The 20,970-nt window shown below is 43.1% G+C and overlaps 1 protein-coding gene across 4 annotated transcripts in view; it reads right to left on the reverse strand.

The window, feature by feature from the left end:
* The window catches only part of Plekhm3 (pleckstrin homology domain containing M3), a 158,570-nt gene that overhangs the window by 111,138 nt on the left and 26,462 nt on the right, over window positions 1-20,970 (reverse strand). For all 4 annotated transcript variants that reach the window (XM_032901233.1, XM_032901234.1, XM_032901236.1 and 1 more), the window contains exon 3: window positions 13,065-13,997. In XM_032901233.1, coding sequence (XP_032757124.1) covers window positions 13,065-13,997 — 933 coding nt within the window. The remainder of the gene's footprint in view (window positions 1-13,064; window positions 13,998-20,970) is intronic.

Here is a 20,970-nt window from a genome sequence, read left to right on the forward strand (position 1 = left end):
ACATTTTCCCAAGGTGGCCTATCCATTGTTAGGTTACAGACTTCTCTTTATCTAAAACATTACTGAGGAACCTCCCCATGTTTTATAGGCAAAAATACAGTGATGTACAGTATTGCTGAGTTAAGAAATGTGACTTTGGTTTGGCTTGAATTTCACAATCTATGAACTGTATACAGACAAAGTAGCTAAACCTTGCCCCGGGGCAAAGTGTTGATAATGCTGACTCACAAGACTTGAGGTTGTAAGTCAATGGCAGGCTACCAGTAGGAGACCATGCTTCTGTGCTCCTAATTTATTATTTACCTACTGAGTCTGGTTGCCCCCCAGCCACACATCAGGTGTGCCTATTACTCTGTGTGGTCTCTAAGAGTCTGGGGCTTGAGAAGTACATCTTTATTGATGAAATAGGAGAACGAGATCAAGACTGTCAAGATAAGTCCGATCCTCTAAGTCAGAGACACAGGCCTGGTGATTTGAAAGGATGGCAACTTTCAGCAAAGCTTTTGGTTCAGCTCCATAGGAATTAAATGAGGGAGGCATAAGCTTTGGTGTGTGTGATTTCTAGTCTTGTTGGGAATTGCTTCCAGTCCACGTCTAAAGTCTTGGAACCCTAGTTCTATGGTATATACACTGCAAATTAGATTTTCTTTTCAATTAAAAGTAATAGAGAAAAGTAATTTAGCTTTTTTTGTATATATTACAAAATAAACCATTTTAAGGTAAAACTGGTATCTGCATTAGAGCAGCTGGTGCTCTGGAGGGTTGCGGGAGGTTGACAGAATAAAGCTGGTAGGTTCTAGCTGGCCTCTGAAGCATTTTGGCCCCAGGAGCACCCAGAAAAATATCACCCAAAATCTGCTCCCCTAGACAGCTACAGTCAGTGTTGAAAGCCGGCTGACTGAAACAGTGAACCAGGTGAATGCTGAGGGCTACTTGTTTTCTTGAGTGGAAACCACATACATCATGTATCCCCCTTCCAGCCAGCTGCCATTTTGGTTTTGGAAATGGTTATATACTACCCTGAGCTGCTATATAATAGCATGTGCGGTCTTCACCCTGGATTCTGGCAAGGAGCTTCTAAAATTCTTGGAATTTTCCCTAAATGATACAAATGCTTTTGCTATTCATGAGCCCATTAAATCACCTGAGTTTATAGTCATAAAGCCACTCAGTGACTTCAGGAAGAGAGCTGGTCACCAGAAAGAACCACCACATGAACAGAGAGTTCAGTCTTCTAGTCAGCCTGACCCCCAGGGAGAAAGAGCGGCTGAAGATTGAATTCAATCACATGACTGAGGAATCAACCTATTTTACCTACGACGTGGAACTGCTGTACGAACAGCACTTTTGTGCAGCATGGGCATGAGCTTCCTCACTCGGAACAGATCATGTGATGAGATGGTGATGCACTCTGATTCCCCAAGAAACATACACTGCGAAAACAATTACACAAAACCTTACAATCTCAATCACAAAGAGCAGTTGAGCAAGGGCCACTAAGCTTGCATTACAGTGAGGGTTCAATAAGTCCTAAGCAGTTGAGGGGCTGCAAAAAGTACTCTGAAGGAAGGGGCACTGGAGCACTGACCTAAAATATGAGTTTGGGGAGCACTGAGAGTAGCACTCTTCAGAGAGAATCAACTGAAAGCCTGGGAGAGGGTACGATTTTTGATGAAATGAATGAACCCAGTGCTAGAGCTTAGACAAAGAGTCTGAAACCCAGTGAGCAGGCCAAGATGCAGTAGGGATGCTGAAACTCAAGCCAAACAAGTGGGGAGCAACTGAGCGTTGGAAATAGGACCTCCTGTAAATAGGGCCAATCTGAACTGTAACATGCTCACACCCTGGCAACTGACACGGCACACAGGAAAGTTAGAACGCAAGCCTAGTATGAGCTCGTGTGGCCATCTGAGTGAAAGAGGCTGGAGTTGATGCAAATCATTTAAGGGGGAAAAATGCTGTCTCAAAATTCAAATAATAACTATGTCAGACAAAATGAAACCAGAATGTAGGTAAATAGAACTACCCCTGTACTTTCTTTAAATCATCATGGTTTAGAACCCCAATTGCATATCATGAATGCTTCCATAGTATAAGGGTAACACGAAAACCTGGAGATTTTTCAGAAAATCAATACCTTCATGGTTGAAATGCTTAATATATATAGAAGAAACACTTTAAAGAAATATGCTCATACAACCTTGGAAAAACTAAAGGACGGTTTGATTTACCTATTAAGAACAATCTATTATGTGTGTGTGTGTGTGTGGCTGTGTGTGCGCGTGCACACAGCCACACACACACATCTTTGATCCCAGCACATGGGAGGCAGAGGCCAGCCTGGTCTACAGAGCAAGTTCCAGGATTGCCAGGGCTGTTACACAGAGAAATCCTATCTTGAAAAACCAACCAAACAACAACAGAACATTTTATAGCTAGGTTAGTACTTTCTCCAAGTCTATATACATTTAGTTAATTTGGAAATGTCATATTCTGACTTCAATAGGCCATATGATGGGTTCAGACAGTCCTTCTCACATCTCACACATGATTCTAATATGAACACTAAGATCTTTGATAGATCTTGGTTAGACAGATCTTTGATAGGCATCTTAGGGTACTAAGGTCTTTCCCTGTAAAGAGTGAGACACAAAGTCACAGGCCGTAACAGAGGTCCATACAAGTAGACAATGGTGGCTTGTGAGAATGATGTTCAATTCTACCTAGGACATGAGAAAAAGGAAGGAGCAGAGGTAGAGATGGTCAAGAAAGACTTAGGAAAAAGAACACTTAAGATACACAGGGAGGTTCAACAGAGTATATACAATACAGAATTATATCCACAGCCACAGCCAAAAGACTCCCACAGAGCTACCACCCTTGATTGTAGGGTCCCTTGCTTTGTTAGCACGCCCTAATTTCCATCAAGAGAAAGAGCTTGGTGCTCTTTGGGTTTTTATTGATTTGATTTCATTAAAACATTTTCAATGTTAGCATTTATCAATGTAGAAAGGCATATGGGCATAAAGTCATATTTCTTACTATAAAATTAACTTTTAAGTTACCCCCACAGTTTAATTTCTGAGACTACATATTGACCATGTTTCCCCAAAAATTAAATAATTAGTTTTTAAAAAAATAATTCAAGAAATAAATTGGTATTGCTCTATTAGATTATCGTATCTACAGATACATTAAAAATGTCAAGTTTAGGGGTAATCCTTAGGTACCTGTGAGGCTCAAGGAAAGAGGATCACAAGTTCAACACTGGCCTGAACTACATAGAAAAATTCTAAGTCCAAAAACATAAAAAAGAAGGCAAATTTTTATATAATTATGCTTCTACCTTAGACAGATTTTAGGAAGCCTCTTAAGTAAGAATTCTTACTCTTAGGGCTCCATGAGAAGCTTAGACATTTAAAGATCCTAGGTAGGAATTAAGAAGGGTCTTAACCTACCCAGTCTATCCTAAAACCACACCTAGACCAATTTCTCTCCCAGGGAAAGGTCAGTAAATAGAAACTTTTAACTCAATGTGGAGTCCAACTGTCCAGTAACACTTTCTTTAGAAGTTTAAGCAGAAATGAACACGTGATGAGAACAATGTTAGTCAAAAAGGAAGCTACAAAAAGGGACAAGAACTTTCCAGACCAAAGTATAGCAACAAAGACTCAGAGAAATGAACAGCTTAAAAAAAAAAAAGCACAGTGATGCCTATGAAGTTCAGGAAGGTCTATCAAAAGATCCCTGTCTTCTGAAATTCAAAATGATCTTTTTCTTCTGAAATATATCAAAGAGATACATGTGACTTCTGTGATGAAAATACTAGGAATAAATCAAAAAGGCAAATTTATAACCTATAAAATCAAACGGCCTACGTACATAAAGTGATCAAATCTCCTTGAATTTCAGGATGTGAAATAGTTTAAAATACAAATTATATAACATTGTTCTTCATAGACTCATGTTATTTCAGTGTGTGTTCATATTCTTGCTACCATAAGATTTTTTTCCTAGACCTAGAAACTTAGACTCTAAAAAAGATAGAAAGTAATTTATACAATGACAGACATCAGAGCCAGGAAAAGGATTCCCACCATCCGTCGTTTCCAATTGATATTCCTACTGGCATACGTTCTCTTTACCAAAGGAAAAAGGTTTTATTGAATGGTGGTTAAATGGAAGACATTAATCTCATTTATGTCTAAACCAGAGACACTAAAAAAATAACAGGATATGAGAGAAAACAGACTGTATAGAGCAAGAACATTGGGGAGGGTGTAGAAAGAACTGAAGATCTCAATTTAATTGTATTATAATTTACTTACACAAAATAGGGCTGTCTTGTTTCTGTATACCGAGCACGGTGCTCAGAACTTAGTAGGGGCTCAATAAACACTTGCAGAAGGCCTGGGTTAATAGATCTGTCTTACAGAGAGACAAACTCACAAATCTAAGTATCTTTTTAAACAATGTTTTTATTTTAAATTTGTTTTGTGTATATGATGTTTTGGTGCATGTATGCCTGGTGTCCAGAGCATCCCTATGAGGGTACTAGACCCCTGGAACTGGAGTTATAGATCATCTGAGCTGTCATGTAGGTGCTAGGTATTGAACCCAGAAACCCTAGAAAAGCAGCCAGTGCTCTTGACCTCTGAGCCATCTCTCCAGCCTTCAATCTAGGTATCCTGACAACTGGAATTTGAGGTTTTCTAATCCTGCTAGACAGGCCTCTGCTCATTTTCTCCCTTGGCCACAGGAAGTCCAACCCACTTGCGGTGGTTCTGTGACATTAGTCAAATGGAGTTACAGTAAGTGAGCCTACTTCGTAAACGGCAGCTTTCAAATATCCAGTACTCTGTCCTCCCTCTTCCGATCACATGTGTACACTGATTTTAGTATCTTCGCCATCTTCTGTGTCAACAGATGTGGGTGTTTACTCTTAAAGAGCAACATCCCGAACTGAAAAGTCCAGAATGTGGTCTGGCCAGGACAAGGGGTATTAAGGATATCTCTTTTTAAAAAAGTTTACGTTGTATGTATCCCCTTGTGTGGCGTGTTGGAGTGACAGTGCACATGTGGAGGTCAGAAGTCTGTTCTCTTTTGACCTGTGGGTCACGAGCTCTAACTTAACTCAGGTGGGCAAGCCCTGCAGCAGGTGCCTTTACCAGCTGTCCACCAGCTAGATAGGCTTCCTTCTGGGGCCTGTTTTGTAAATGCTTTTGATGGGGCCAAAGCAGACCCAGGGCTGGCGTCCAGTTGTCTCATCCGTATACCTACATGGAGCAGTAGTCCTACTGCTGGTCAAGCTTCCTCTGCCCTCCATGTCTGCAGTCAGTTTTTGGAATATGAGTACGAGGCTGGGTACCCATCGCTCTAAGTCTCGTCTCATTTGTCTTCAGCCACTTCTCTGGCTTGACTTGCTCAGTTCTGTCCTTTTACATCTTAGTGGTTCAACTGGGCTTTGTGATAGCTCTGACTGTAGTATATATATACATTTATGTGATCTCTATTAGAGCAATTATCATATGTGGGCAAATATTAATAAAAGCCAGCCTTACTAGGTGCCAGGCCCTGTCCTAAGCCCCTAAATTCAAATTATCTGCACTCAAAGTAATAAGGTGGATGTGACTATAGTCTCACATTTGAGATGAGAAAAATGAAAGCACTGAGAAATTTGTCTAGGGAAGAACTGGGAACCCAGGCAGGACTCCAGGGTTTGTCCTTAATAAACTCTGAATCTTCCTGGACAGACATGGACCAATCAGCCAGCAATGCTTGGGTAAAACTGCCAGTCATTCACACAACAACATAACTGTGACCTCTGATAACCTCAGTTTCACAGTGTTGGGGATTAGGCCAGATGCCGGATGTCTTTGCAAGCACCAAGCACTGCATAGGAGAGCTGACCTCCTATCTAGTAACCTCATTTCCCTTTGTGCATCCTCAACAACAACCAACTAAATCCTGGACCACACCTCTATCTTTCTTGTGCCTCCCATGGTACCTACTGCATAATGGGCGTGCAATATCACCTATACTAGATGTAATAAAAGCCAAGAAGATTTTCCTGGAGGTTAAAAACCAAGTCTAAAATGGAAAGCCACTTTAACTCTTCAGCTTTCAAATCACAATGGGGATTCTCTTGCAAGGGTCTCAAGTCAGTGCCGCCCACACTCATTCTCTTGAGCATTCCCTCCAATACCTTTACCACCATTTGAGGGAAGGGCCTTCTGCACAACTTTGGATGGTGCAGCCTGCACGTCACTTCCATTGTACCATGGGATCCTGGGAGAGTGTGTGTAATACATGGGAGGTTTTTAATAAATTTAATAAATAAATAAATATGGTTTCTCCCTCCTAAATATTTGTTGACATGAACATTAAAATTGAAATTCTAGGGCTGGAGAGATGGGTCAGTGGTTAAGAACACTGACTGCTCTTCTAGAGATCCTGAGTTCAATTCCCAGCAACCACATGGTGGCTCACAACCATCTGTAATGTACACTACTCACATAAAATAAATAAGTAAATCTAATTAATAAATAAATAGAAAGTCTACTTGAAGATTTTTTTTACTACAAGCAACATTTGTGTTCATATTCAAGGTTAGAAAAATAAAATTTAGCCATTTAGCGCACAAACAGACATGCATATGCACAGGCCCAAAACCCTAGTGATCTCTCCTTTGTATAAGAAACCACAACACAAAACAGTAACGAGATAATCTGGACGACGTGACAACGAAATATCAGATTAAGTGCTTTTTATTTATTCAAGCCAATTCTATGCCTTGGAGGATAATTTGCATTTTTCTTCCTTGTTTTTCTTCCTCTAATTTTCTACACTAATCAAATACACTTTCAAATAAACTAATCAAATAAATTTTTGCTTTATTACTATTCCTACCAAAAGGGAGACAAATCCAAAGCAGTAGCAAATAAAAGAAGAGCAAACACAAACAAAAACTCTCTTCCTTTTGGTTTCCGAGTTCACTTCCTTAGAAGACATGTCACTTTGGCACACCAAATTACCCCCTAATTTTTCACACAGGGTGAAACCAAATCTTCCCTAACACCTTTATACTCTTTCCCCCCTAAGAGTAAGATACATAACTGTTCCCCTTTGCACCTGGGAACTAAGAGATCTTGCTTTAAGTAGATTCACGCACACAATCAACTGCCAGATTCAATGTCTCTTTCTCAACAATTACCACCTTGCAGGATTTACTTCAAGGCCAATAAGTAACTGATGAGGCCCAAGGCAGAAAGAATTGTTGCTTCCTTCCAAACTGGTAGCTACGGAATGAGTAATTAGCCTGTCTATACTTTCTATCGGGATGCTTGTATTGCTAGGTGAAGGTATCCTTTATGTCTAAACGATGCCATAAAACAGGCACTTGCCAGAAATATGCCCTCCGTTATCACACGAAATGCCATGTGGTATTAGCGAGGTCGATACTGTTTGTTTAACATATTTTGCTTTCCTGAGGGCTTACAATGATTTGTTTTTGCAGCTGTAACAGAGTTAAATTAGGGATTTATCTTCAGCTTAGCTAGTTGAGCATATATAACAGGGGGCCATTAATTATCTGCCTAGAGGCCGTTAGTCATCTTCCCACAGCTTCCAGCATCCTTAAGGTCCTGATTTACACCAACAAACAGCCAGATCTGATCTTCAAGTAATTAAGTCTGGTTTCTCAGGAACTGAGAACCACTGAAAAAGGGGTTTGTTTCTGGCTCCAAACTCCCCCTCCCCCAAAATGTAAATGCTATTGGTGTAAGGACCTTTTTTTTCCTCTTCAAGGAATTGAACAAGAAATTTTAGGGGGAAAAAATCTTAGAGCGAACACTACTTCCAGTCCACCATTCCCACACGTTAAAAACTGCCAGAAAGCACCTGCAATCCCTTTCCTCCCTCGTTGTCTACTGTTTTCTATCTTACCCTCAGCAGGGATGGAGAGTTGATCCCAAAGATAAATCTCTCCAAAGCCTGTACTAAAATTCTAACTCTCCACTACCTGCTTGTCTGTGTTGGGGAGGAAAAGGAGAGCAGAGAAGTAATGCAAGGCAGAAAGGGAGCAAAGGGAGAAAGAAGCAGTAAGGTGAGGCAAGAAAAAACTGGAGTACAGTTCACACAGAAATGAGCCAACCGTGCATGCACACAGCAGGGTGCAGGGATGCTCCACATCCCAGGTCCAACAACAAACTGCTTTCTCAGAGGTTCATTGTCAATCAATTAGCCAAGGCAACAGGGGTCTGAGAGATGGGGGTGCCCCGGGAAACAATGGGCTACCCTGTCGTATTACTATTTAATCACTTTTGCTAAATAAATAGAGCAGCCCCGAGGTGCTGTCATGTCAAGGGAATTTATAACAACAACACCACCACACACACACACCACCCCACACACACACACACACACACACACACACACACACACACACACACACACACACAGGGTAAAAAAGCCTTCATTTTCATTGGTCATTACTTTTTCCCTTCAGGACAAGAGAGGGTTATTACTGTAGCCTTAAGTCCCATCTTTGTGCTTCTTGCCTTTGATTCCCATTCGGACCCTGCCACTTTCTGGCACTAATTTGTCAGGCTGAACAAAGAAGGGATTTGTACCTCCTGTAAGGTCTCAATTAGGAATGGCTTCTGCTGTATTATGTGCCATTCAGAGAAGACACAATGCCGGTAATTACAGGAATTTGCACTAAATGGCTGAAGAATTCACAGCAAAACTTTTCCCCCCCTTTGAGTTTTCCCCCTCCCAAGGGCTGGAGGGGAAGAAAAAGGAAAGTAACAGCTCTTGATGCCAGAGATGCACAGTCACCAACAACAGTCCCCAGAGGTTAAACAGCAGCCAGGGGACAAAGCCATAAAAAGGGCAGAGGGAAGCACAGGAGGACTCCCTGGGCTCACTCGTGTCCCTTCCCACACTCACTTCAGTTCCACCCCTGAGCACTGGCCTGAGTGGGCCATTCAAGTCACATCCAGGTTACAGAAGAGTCACACGAGGAACAATCTGAAGGTGAGCATTGCATCCCCGTCACACCTCAGTCACAGGCTCTTCAAGCTACTGCACTCGATGGCTAGGTTTCTTTCTTTCTTTTTTTTTTTTTTTTTGGTTCTTTTTTTCGGAGCTGGGGACCAAACCCAGGGCCTTGCGCTTGCTAGGCAAGCGCTCTACCACTGAGCTAAATCCCCAACCTATTGCTAGGTTTCTTAATTGCTGGGAAATTACTGGAAACTCCAAGAAAACTATCTATCTGCTGAGTAGGTAGGTATGTCACATTCCTAAGGAAAACAAGCACGTTGTTTTTAGTCTAATTTATACAGCAGTGATGAATAACCAAATTTAGAACCACTTATGGCTGTTTGCTTCATAAATATTTTAATAAACTGCACAATCACCTTTTAAGCATTGATATTTTAACATCACAGATTCCTCATTGTCAAATACAATTCTGAATTCCAGCCCGCAGTTTCATTAAAGAAACACACCTCATTTTCTATTGCAGAAGCTTTCCACAGAGGCGATATTAAAGCATCCCCAAATCACACTTCTGCAGCACCTTGCCCAGAATGCACTGCTCTGCTCAAGAACTCTGTGATGTCATCGTCAAACATGAAGTTTAGCTGCATCAAGTGCCTTTTTTTTATACTCCAGAAGTGATCTTCTACAGTCCTACCTGGCACTACCTACCTCTGAAGGCTCTGGACTCTGGAATGTGGCTGTCATGTCTGTGAATCTGGCTGTGGCCTCCTTTGGGCAGTTACCGAAGTAATTATTTAATAAATGCAATTTGGCTTTCCTAGCTGCCTACAATCTAATGAGAAAAGGGGCTACAACCACATTTCTAAAGCTCTGACATCAGGCACACCCAAGTACTGGGCAAGCAGAAAATAATCAAACGAGTATAGGAATGGGTTCTTAGATGTCAGGAGTGGACAGGCAAGCTCAGGGGTCCCTGGAAGACAGGCACGAACATGGTTAGGTTCTCATAGCAAGAGCTTCCTTAGCTGCCACGGAGCTGGAGAGGAGGCTATGCAGCCTCAGACACATCTATCCTAAGTCTAGCAGGAGCCAGGAGCCATGCAGTTACGGCTCAGCATGTAGCTTCAGAACCATACCTCAGGCATCCTGGTGTGGTCACGCCCCATTTTCTCTGTAGGAACTGTTTAAAACTTAGGTGACCTAAGAAGTCTTCACTTAGAGAAAGAACTTAGTGAAAGAGGGCCAACTGTCCTTATTTTATGTATGTAAAAGCCATATTTGCGGCTCTTCTGAATAGTAACCAAATGACAACAGAATAGAGAGCCTACTCAGTGCAACCTTCCGCCTAACACTTATTCATCCAAAATATTTAATGAGGGAGAGACTATGTAGATGTTAAAAACTTAACAGCCCAAAGAGATGCACTAAAGCCATGAACGTCTGTGAATTTGCTTCCCAAAGAATCCACAAAGTCCAATGTGCTGGACTGATTGATTGACTGACATCCTGGAAAGCTCTAGCTGCTTTTCCATCCAGTCTGTGTCATCAGGAGGACAGTTACAAAAAGCAAAGCAAAGCAAGTGATTGAAATGACCAATCCTGGGAGAAACATGGTTCCTTAAAAGGGCCATCTGCTTTAACAACTTCTGATACCACAACCTCCATCTAATTTAAAAAACATTCAGGTTTGTCTAACAAGGTTTTTTCTTCTCTTCTTTTCTTTTCTTTTTCTTTTGAGACTCTGCCCCCTACAGGACACACAGAATAATTCCCAAACTGAGGCAGGAAACCAATCTTCCTTCCCTGTTTAGTACTCGGAATGAAAAGGCCAGCAAACCACACATGTTGTGAAGCGAGTGAATACCATCCTCTCTAATGGGAAAGGGACGATGAAACAGAACTGGTTTTATCCTGGAATGTGCTATATTGTACATTACTTATGTAAGTTAGTTTACCCTAATGAAATGCACCTGCACCCCACTGGAGTGCCAAACCAAAGCACGAAGTAACAGATGAGCAGAGCAACCCATATTACACGTGTTACCCCGTGCCTGGGCTGCCTGAGCCCCCCCTACTCAGCTATCCTCCAACAATCCCGATTTATCAAGCTCCGGATTTAGACAGCCAAGGGAGACATCCTATCACAGGGAACTGGGTGACAGACACTGCCAGAATGCCTTGCCCGTTATGTAATACTTTCCCTCTTCTACTTCACTTCCTTCTCTGTGTCTCGTCTCCTCTCTTTGCCTTTCCCGTTTTTCTCTCTCCAACTTTAGATGCACTGGGCTTGCTCTCCAACACTCCCTTTTCTCAATGCAATGCCACACACGGGCAATGCATAATCCTCTAGGAGCAAACTGAGAGACAGGAGAGAAGTGCTAACTGAATGGCAGCCTTCGCAGCCCACCCAAGGCTTTCTTCATTCTCTTACTATACAGTCTCTTAAAGCAGATCCAGTGACCACCTTGAGAACAAGGCTGGGCTAGTGTCCTATTTTCCAGTAACAAGAAATTTACAGACTCTACCAGCAATGTAATGTCATGAATTCAGAATGCCTATCTTGTAAACAATTAGTATAGTATTGTTGAATGCCTGAATTCTGAAATATATAATACATGTACCAAAAAGACACTGAAATGCTAACACTTTCTAAAATAAGTAAAAAACAAAAAAGCAAGGCAAATTAAAAGTAGTATTGTCTTATCAAAACCACTTCCAAAAGTAGCTAAGTGATTCAGCACCAAGTCTGCTCTGTCATACAGACAGACACACACACATTACCTCCTGTAGCTTCTGTGCTGGCTCAGTGTTTCTCTCAATGTGTTTTTATTTGTTTTCTGAGACAGGTTTTCATGATCTATCCCAGAGTGGCCTCAAACTGGCAATCCTCCTGCCTCAAAGCCTTCCAAGTGCTAGAACTACAGGTGTGTCCCGCCACATCTGGTTTTGAGGTATTTCTGCCTCAGAGTTTCTCCTTTTGCCAACCCCACTGAAAGCTGCTGTGCACAGTCACTGAGCCCCTCCTTAAAGTCCGCTGTTTTCCAATACAAAGTTGGCCATGGTGACTGCAGTGAGTTTAAAGTGTGGGTTTCCATTCTGACCACCACCATTTGCCTTTGCAATGCAGGGCAAGAACGGAGTATGAAACCTGCGCTGACTGGTGGCGAGCTCCTTGTTCTCACCCACTTTAGACAGCACACTTGTATGTCTAAATGCTTCAATTTAAAACTTCTCAATTGGGCTTCCAATTAATCTGTCTTTGTGTTAAGTTATCATAAACTGGGGGTTTAATGGAAGAGAGGTAACTTTAATTTAGCTTAGTAGATGGACAAATCTGGTTTGTGGGGAGGCCTTTTCACTCCTTTCTCTCCCTATTTCAGTGTTTGAGGGGGGTGAGGAGAATGAGGATACAAAGGAATCACAAGAGTTTAGACTGTGGCAGACACTGAGCTTGTGTCACTCTGTGTCAACCTTACACTGGGCTTCCAGGGACACTGGGTTTCTCTCCTATATCAGCAGTCACCACTGTTTAGCCTCCTTTTAGCCATCTGCACTGCTCTCAATGCTGACTTTCTACAGATTCTACTGCAACAGGATCTGACAGGTCGTGATCAACTTCACTCTGTGAGCCTTGCCTAAGGAGTGTCAGTACTTAGCTGGGATGCAACCTATGACGTACACTGTCAGAGTGATCTTCTCTCAAGAAGGCTGACTCAGGAAGCCTAAATTCCATTCTGCTCAGGCTTTGGCCAAGTCACTCTGATTCCCTGAGGTACAGCATGGTGTCTTCTATTTACAATGCCAGAGGGTATTAGGTTGGACAGATTCTGTTTGGTTTGGGTTGGGTTATTTTTGAAATAAGGTCTCGCACTGTAGCACAGTAGCCCTGACAGACTTGATACTTAGCCCACAGGAGCTCTCAACCTGTCTTCGCCTCCTGTGCACCACTCAGATTTTATTTTTGGGGAGTGGGGCAGAGTCCCTGTTGTGTGAGAAGGTTTAAAGGTGAACTGCCATCACAGGGCTTGGGGAAGCTCCAGTGCGAGCTTCTGAGTCCATACCTGCACATTTGAAACTCTGAGCAGTGAGTCCTCGCTCCAAAGACAGCGTAGTCAGGATGCTCAGGAAGCTGGTGGTCACGGACTGGCGTTTGCTCTTCCGCAGCTCATGGCCACCGAGCTGGTCCCTGGGTTTGTCTCTCAGTGTGGCTTGCAGGTTTTGCTCGGAGCTCCTTGCAGCATTAGCTGCTGTCTTCAGAGCCTCCATCCATTCCTGAGCCCTCTGTCGGGTCTCAGCCCGGAGGCGGAGGACATCCTGAGGGAAAATGACTTGAAAGCAAGAGTCACAACCATCCAGGTTGTCTGTCTGCACAGCCAGACACACATCTACATTGTAGCTCAGGAGGGGATCTTCGTCTAGCTTGCCAGGGTGGAAAGCCAGAAGGTAGGCCTTGCTCAGCACAAATGTAAAGGCCTTCCAGTTGTTCTGCACAGTCAGTCTGTAGAGTGTCCCTGATTTCAGGATGTTTTGGTACTGTTTGGGGCTATCCAAGACAGGGGAGGCCGGCAGCCCACTAGATGTCTTCTGTAAACAGTGGTTCTGTGCACAGTCAACATGATGACCAAGCCCTGGAGAGTTTGCCTTCTCCTCCTGCCGGGCCATGTAATTGGGCACAGCAGCATGTACGACTTCCCAGAGCTTCTGCCCCCAGTCCAACGCCTCCCATGGGGACTCTGCCTTTAGCTGCAGCTGAGAATTGTCGTAGAGAACAGTGTCTACCATCCTGGCCTCCAGATTGCCTAAAACAGATATGCTCTGGAAGTGGGAGAGCTGGTATGTGGTATAAAGGTTCTGATTCCCACTGCTATCGAGGCTGTAGAAGTTTAAGTTGTAGGGTGAGAGTTCTGCATAACAGCTTTGCCAGTAACTGTCATGGTTCTTCCTGATCTCCAGATAACCCTTCTTCAGTATGTTTGGGAATGTCTGCTTGTGTTCTAGAAAGAAGAAAAGAAAAGTCAAGTATTAATTAACTATGAGAAGGCAGGCACATGAAACTTATCACAGGGGGCGGGGTGTGTGCATGTGCGAGACATCTTCCTGGTTCAGATGAAACAAAATAGTGACATTCCAGGGTGGCATCTAACTGGCAAGACGTATTATCTAGGAAATGTTTTACCCCGAGGTAATGAACAAGTACAAGAGTACATACAGAGTATACAATGTCAATGGGACACAGAGGTGGCCTGGGTACTGTGAACAGAGCTCTCATGCCCTGTACATTGGTCACATTGCCAGGTCCCTCCCTTTCTAGGTAAATTCTATAGAGCTCCAAAACACAAGAGCACATTCTTGCACACAAGCTAATTCCTTGCTTATATTCCTGTCTTTTCCTAGGCTGGTGAAGCCAGAAGGGGAGAAGAGAAACGGTATGAGCTGTGCTGCTTAGAAACTCCTGTTCCTCAGGCAAGCCCAGGAGCTCTCAAGATAGCACCATCTCTACCCTTGCCTCTGCTACATCGCCTTCAAGGAGAGTCTCAGGTGGCAGTTTCCTCTCTGAGTCTATGTGCTTATGAGGTTCTGTCCCGCTGCTTCAGTAAGCGACCACATACTTCACTTTCCTCCTGACTTCTCTCACCTCCCCTCATCTTACCGATAGACACAAAGCACTGGTCAACATCAGGTAGCCCCACAATATTATTCTTCTATCACAGGCTTTTATCAGACTATATTATTGTAAGCTATTTAATGTCCAAACAATATTTTAAAGTTTATTTTTAAAGTGTGTCTTCACTAATGAAATAAGATCTCTTTTCCTTTCTACAGTACAGTACACTTGACAACACCTTATCACTACAAACCAGATCGTCAGTAAGTGCAATATTGTTAGGTGGGTACAGGTATATATTTGTCATCTCAGCACTAGAAAAACTGAGGCAGGAGGATCATGGAGCTCATGAGTCTAAGGATACCCTGCTACACATTGAGAACCATGCTGGCCTATACTACAAGCAAGTATTTGTCTTAAATAAATAAAAAATGAAAAACAATAAGAGTACTTGTTAAATTAAAGTAAAGTTCTAGCACAATATCTAGTCCACGAGAGCCATAATCCCTTCACATCCTTGTCTCTCCCTTCCCCTCACTTGCAAATTTATCAAGTCGCAGCAGCTTCAATCTGTGATAACTCTCACCAAATACCATGTCATACTATAATAAAAGGGACTGTCAATACAGAGACCTCCTGAAAGTTTAGTTCTTGAGACAGGCTCTCTTTTTGTAGCCGAGGGTAGCCTCAAACTAAGATCCTTCTGCCTATTTCCTGAGGGCTGCCATGCCTGGTCTCCTGAGACCTTGATCTGCCATGAAAGAGTATCCATAGGAGACATACATTCCACACACAGCCACAGACAGAGTCACTCTTGCAAAGAGATCTGAAGACAGATCACACTTGCAAAGTGGAAAAGAAAAGAAGGAGGGAAGGAGGAAAGAATAGAAAGGAAGGAAGGAAGGGAGGGAGGGAGGGAGGGAGGACGGAAGGACGGACAGACAGATGGACAGACTAGCTAGCTCTCATCTTAAAATACCAAACCACCAGAGGAGAAGAGAGATGAGAAGGGGAGAAAGGCCTGTTTCAGCTGCTTTACATCTCTGTAACGTTAATTCATTCCTGTTTCTGCAGTAACTAAATGCCACTATTTCTCATAAGCTCCACTAGTCCCTTTGTAGAAAGGGATAATGGGCACGTACTCTCGGGCACCCTCTCCTGACAGCGCAGGAGGCAGGAGGCAGGCTGCGGGTGGCACTGCTGCCCCCTGTGCCCTCTTAGTTCCATCAGGTTGCCTTCTCACAGTCAGAATTAGGCTTGTGTGTCCTGCTCAGCCCTCCTGTGACCTGGCAGCTCAGCTATGAGACCTTGAGTGAGGCAGAAACCACCTCTCTTGCTTTTAGACAGAAATTACCACCTCCTTGTCTTTCTTTCCTGAGACCCTTTTACTGGCGCTGCTGGGAATTCCAAACTGGATTATAACTAGGCCTCAGCACAGAGGCACAGCAGACCATGTGCCCTCCTTTCTAAGGTACATGCTCAGAAGTAGATGACAGGTCAGATGGAAGGGACAAGGACTTTCACTAGGAAATCTCCAGGGTACTAAAGTAAAGTGTGCTCCAACACTGTTTCCCCACCCAACAGGAATTTGTATCTTTGTTCTCCTCCAGGCTTGAGCCTGCACAAAGTGGAACCAGGAATATCACTGTGTCTGAGGCCAGCTTTGGCTGCCATGAAAAATCCTGTCTCCCAACAACTAATAAACAAGTCAGGAAGGCAGGAAAGGCTGGGAAGCTCCTCAGGAAGCTATTCCTTTCTCAGATTAGCCGTGTTCATATCATATTCTCTTATATTTTGTGCTTGAAGGATTAACCATCTTTAACTATAGGGGGTTGGAGAACTACCATGTCTCTCTGATTTCTAGCAACTATTACTTTCTATTTGATCTGAAGTTTATTTTAAATATTTTTGCTAGTGACAAATACACACACACACACATACACAGAAATTTGAACTCGTTATTTTGCCATAGTTAGAGTTTTCCTTAGATCTTATCATTTTAACTCATTTAATTTATACATACATTTTAAAGTGTTCAAAATTTCAATCTTAATGAATACAAGTGATTCAGATAGATCAATAAAAAGATTTATACCATTTTCCTGAAAATGCAGAAACATTTTTTTAAAAAATCACTATAACCCACAACTTTCATAATGAAGCAACCACAGAATTTCTTCCTAAAACCAAGAAGCAAGCCCGCCCACCGCCTGTACTCCCCACTGCCTAGCATCACTGCTGACAGTCAGAGCTGGTTCACTTCCTCTTAATAAAAGTCTCTTTCCTCTTCTCCTGGTCCTCCCCACAGCAGTGTATCAGAACCATGACTAACTAAAGAGGAAGGGAGAACTCTCCTGCCAGCACCTGACTGACTTCGGCAGCCCTGCTCACCAGAGTTCCTCTTTACCATTATTTCCTCATCAGTTCTCCAAAAAGTTTCCATTCCCATGACATCCATCTTCATCAAGAGTCAGTCTGCCTCCTTCCGCTATTCCATAGCTTTCTGGGTCTCTTAGCCCTTTCCATATTCTTTGTCAGGTTAAACCCAGTCATACATTAAAAGCCATACTTACTTAGTCCAAGCTCTCAAGCTTGACCTTCAATATTCCATTATGGAAAATTTCAAACACCATCAAAGACATGTAAAAAGTGAAGATTATTCATTCAGCTTCAAAAAGCATTTGGGAGGGGAGATAGCTCAGTAGGTAAATACAAATGAGGGCCCGAGTTTGGATCCCAAGCACTCAAGTAAAAAGCCAGGCAGGGGTACAGATCTGTAACCCCTACGCTCAGGGGCTGGTGAGGACTTGCAAGCCAGCCAGTCTAGCCAAAGCAGTGAGCTCCAGATTCAGTGAGAAGCCTGTCTCAGAAGACAAGGTGGAAAGAGACAGAGGAAGGCTCGTGATGTTGTTGGTCTCTGGTCTCCATATACACATACAAGAGTGTATCCACAAACATGCATTCACCACACACACACACACACACACACACACACACACACACACACACTCACCCCACCAAGTTTCTATGGTTTTGTTTTGTCACTTCTACCTCTTTAACTCAATTTGTATTTCATTATCTTCCTAGATTGTCTGAAAGTATTCCATTTCAACTACAGATGTGTCTCTATCTAAACGATCAGGACTTTTGTTTTTGAGACATGGTTTGCCTATGTAACTCTGACTGTCCTGGAACTCACTCTGTAGACCAGGCTAGCTTTGAATTCAGAGCTCTGCCTGTCTCTGCCTCCCAAGTGCTGGGATTAAAGGCACACATCACCATCAGCTGGCAAAAATGGGAACTTTCAAAATCATGATGTTATTTTCACAATCCCACATTAATAATCCATGTTCTAAGAGGTACTGTCTGTCCTGATACTTCAACAAGTTCAGCTAATGGGCTCAGAGAAGAAAGACCTCCATCTGAGAAGCTCTGCCACGTTTTGAGGAGGCGGAGTGTCATTGTTGGACAAGATGGAGCTGGTTATTGAGAAAAGGCAGGAAGGTGAAGCAGCACTCAGATGGTGGGTCTTTCTTTTCTTATCGGTTTATACTCCAGCTGTCCCCAAGTTGATCCTCTTTACTGTCCACATGTCCCATTCCTTTTCCTTGCCACAGTCAGTCAGACTTAAGTCATCTCCTCAAATGATAAAAGTTAGCAGGGCCTCCCACTCCGTCCATCTGTTCTTCTTCCTTTCTTAAGACAGGTCTAGCTATTGAGTCCAGGCTAGCCTCAAACTCTGCTTCTCCTGCCACAGACTCCAGAAGTGTTGGGCTTAACTGGCTTCTCTAGTTTTTTTTACCCATCAATCCATTATGCATGCCCATGAAGCTGGAGAGACCCAGTAAACTACATTCTTTTCCTCACCAAAGATTTAAACCAACTGAGCCTGACAAGGTTGTCAGACACAAGCAGATAAAATGACCAGCTGGCTGGAGGATACAACTTAGGGCTTGTAGCAAATTCAACCCCAGGATTATAGGGTAGTGTCACAAGCAGCCCTCAACAGCCACAGTCCTCCCCTCCTGAGACTCACATGAAAGGCGGATGACGTGCAGGAGCAGATCTGGAGCAGACTGAAAGCAGAACTGGGACTTCTGGTGAGAGAGGCTCTTACCTAGTTCCTCTCCTAATTTGCTAAGAGGCCACCCCTTTTTTCCCAGGGTGGAGCATGCAAAAGAAAGCCAGAGTGCTATTCTAATTGGTGGCCCCTTACTTGGGCATAAATGGCTACTAAAAAATTGGCTGTCCTATCTCTACCCTCCGTTCCTGACAACTTCCAAACTTCCTATAAAGGATCCTAATCTGAACACTCAGGATATTTTTGATTGTCTTAAAACAGATTTGAGAAATACCACATTAAGTCAGTGTACCTGGTTTGAATGTCCTCTGGAGCCTGGGCCCCTGCTTTCCTGTGCAGGTCAGTTCCCTGGCCACCCACTCTATATAGGGGTGTTCTCACCACCTTAGCTTAGCCCTCGGATCCCAGGCGAATACTCATTCCTCACTGAGGACTTCTCTGGTATCCTAGATCACTAACATTACTCTTTTTCTAGCAATTCTAGCTCATGAAACACAGCTGACAGCTCTCTAATTGGTTTTATGTTAGTTTTCAATTGTGTTCAAGGCAGAGGCTAGCGAAATCACTTTGAACTAATTTGAAGCTTTGCTCTCTTAGATGGGCAGGGGAGAAGTGAAACTAATGAGATTACACTCATCATGCACTCCCCATGAAGCATATGAACCACGCTAAGCATGCTCCATGGTGCCAGTACACTTCTGCCCAGCATAACACAGACACACTACCCCACACACGCTTCCTTTTTTCTTCAGTTTCTCTGCATTTTTTAACTTTTTATCCATTCTTTGTGAATTTCACATCATGCACCCCAATCCTACTCATCTTCCCATCCTTTGTATTCACCTCCTCTCTTGCACACACACACACACACACACACACACACACACACACACACACACACACACACACACACACACACACAACCTAGTCATGGAAGCTGCAGTGTACCCCACAGAATGCCCTTTTGTCCACATGTCTTCACTTGTAAATGTTCATTGCAATGAGTCATTGGTCTGGCTCAAGGCCTCTGGCTTCTACTACACTATCAGTACTGGATCCTCACTTCCTCTTGGATATCCTGCTGTTGTCCCCACAGAATTTTCTTAATAAACTTATTCTGTCAGAAAAGATTGTTTGGTGCCAGCATCAAATAATATTCTTTACAGTTACTTGGGAGAACCTTCCTAAGGAGTAAAGTCATCTTATTTGTTCTCCCTTACAAACCCAGAAGAAAAGGCTGGTCACCTGCATAGGCTCAAAGAAAAATCTGAGCCGGATATGTTATTTTTGTGGTAAGCAGTAGTAGGCATAAGCAATCCAGTCCAGATCAATTTCTCTTTCTGATATACACTTGGCTAGATCACAAACTTGACTTTTTACCCTGGCAAACAATCCCAAGGATAAACTTTTATGTCATTATGTGCCACAGTGAGCTTTCTGCTCTGCTTCTATGATCTAAAGAAAATAAACTTAAAGACTCTCCCTAACTTAGACTTTAAGATGACTGGCATTCCATTACCACACCTTTGTGTAACTTAGAGAATCACAGAAATGTAAGGAATCTAAAAATTCTACTCTCTCTGCTCTAGCTAAGACCAAACCTGTGAAATGCTTCTCCAGGAGAACCCGTTTTGGTCAGGTATATGCTCAGAGGACATGGCCTCTCCTCTAACACAAGGAAAGAATCATAATTTGTTTAAACCGCTTACAATACTGCATTGTCCTTCGCTAGAAATTGCCTTGGGATTGAGTCTAGACTGGGGTGCTTCAGGAGCCTCTGGGAAAGAGACCCAAAAGAACCGCTGTCTCCTGCTTCTGGGTTTGACTGTTGACACAGAAGATGAACCTTGGAGCTGCTGAGCCATGTAATACCAAAGCGCAGAGAAAAGAGACATCATTGATATAGTACACTGAGGATAAGAGCAAAAGAGAAAACCCAGGGACCAGCCCTCGCTGGGGCTTTTGCTAAGAACTGCTGCACACGATGCCTGGCATTAGCAAGTGCTCAGTAACTGATGATGAGAAAACTGTCAATGGCCTTACAATGACATGCTATGCCACCTTTCCCAGGCTTTTGAAAACATTCTCATTTAAGACTGAAAAGAGCTTCCAGGAAGCAAACTGACTGGCAAGGATTACGTTACAAAGTGGGCAAGCTGAGAGTAGAACTTGAACCTTCAGAACTTCAACCTAGATCAAACCGTATTATCTGTGGTGGAGCAAATAAGTCGTAGACATTTTCAGAGATAGGAGGTAGTGTAAAGGAGCAGTCGCATGTCCT

Source organism: Rattus rattus, chromosome 4 (assembly GCF_011064425.1).
Source record: "Rattus rattus isolate New Zealand chromosome 4, Rrattus_CSIRO_v1, whole genome shotgun sequence".
NCBI classification, from domain to species: Eukaryota; Metazoa; Chordata; class Mammalia; order Rodentia; family Muridae; genus Rattus; species Rattus rattus.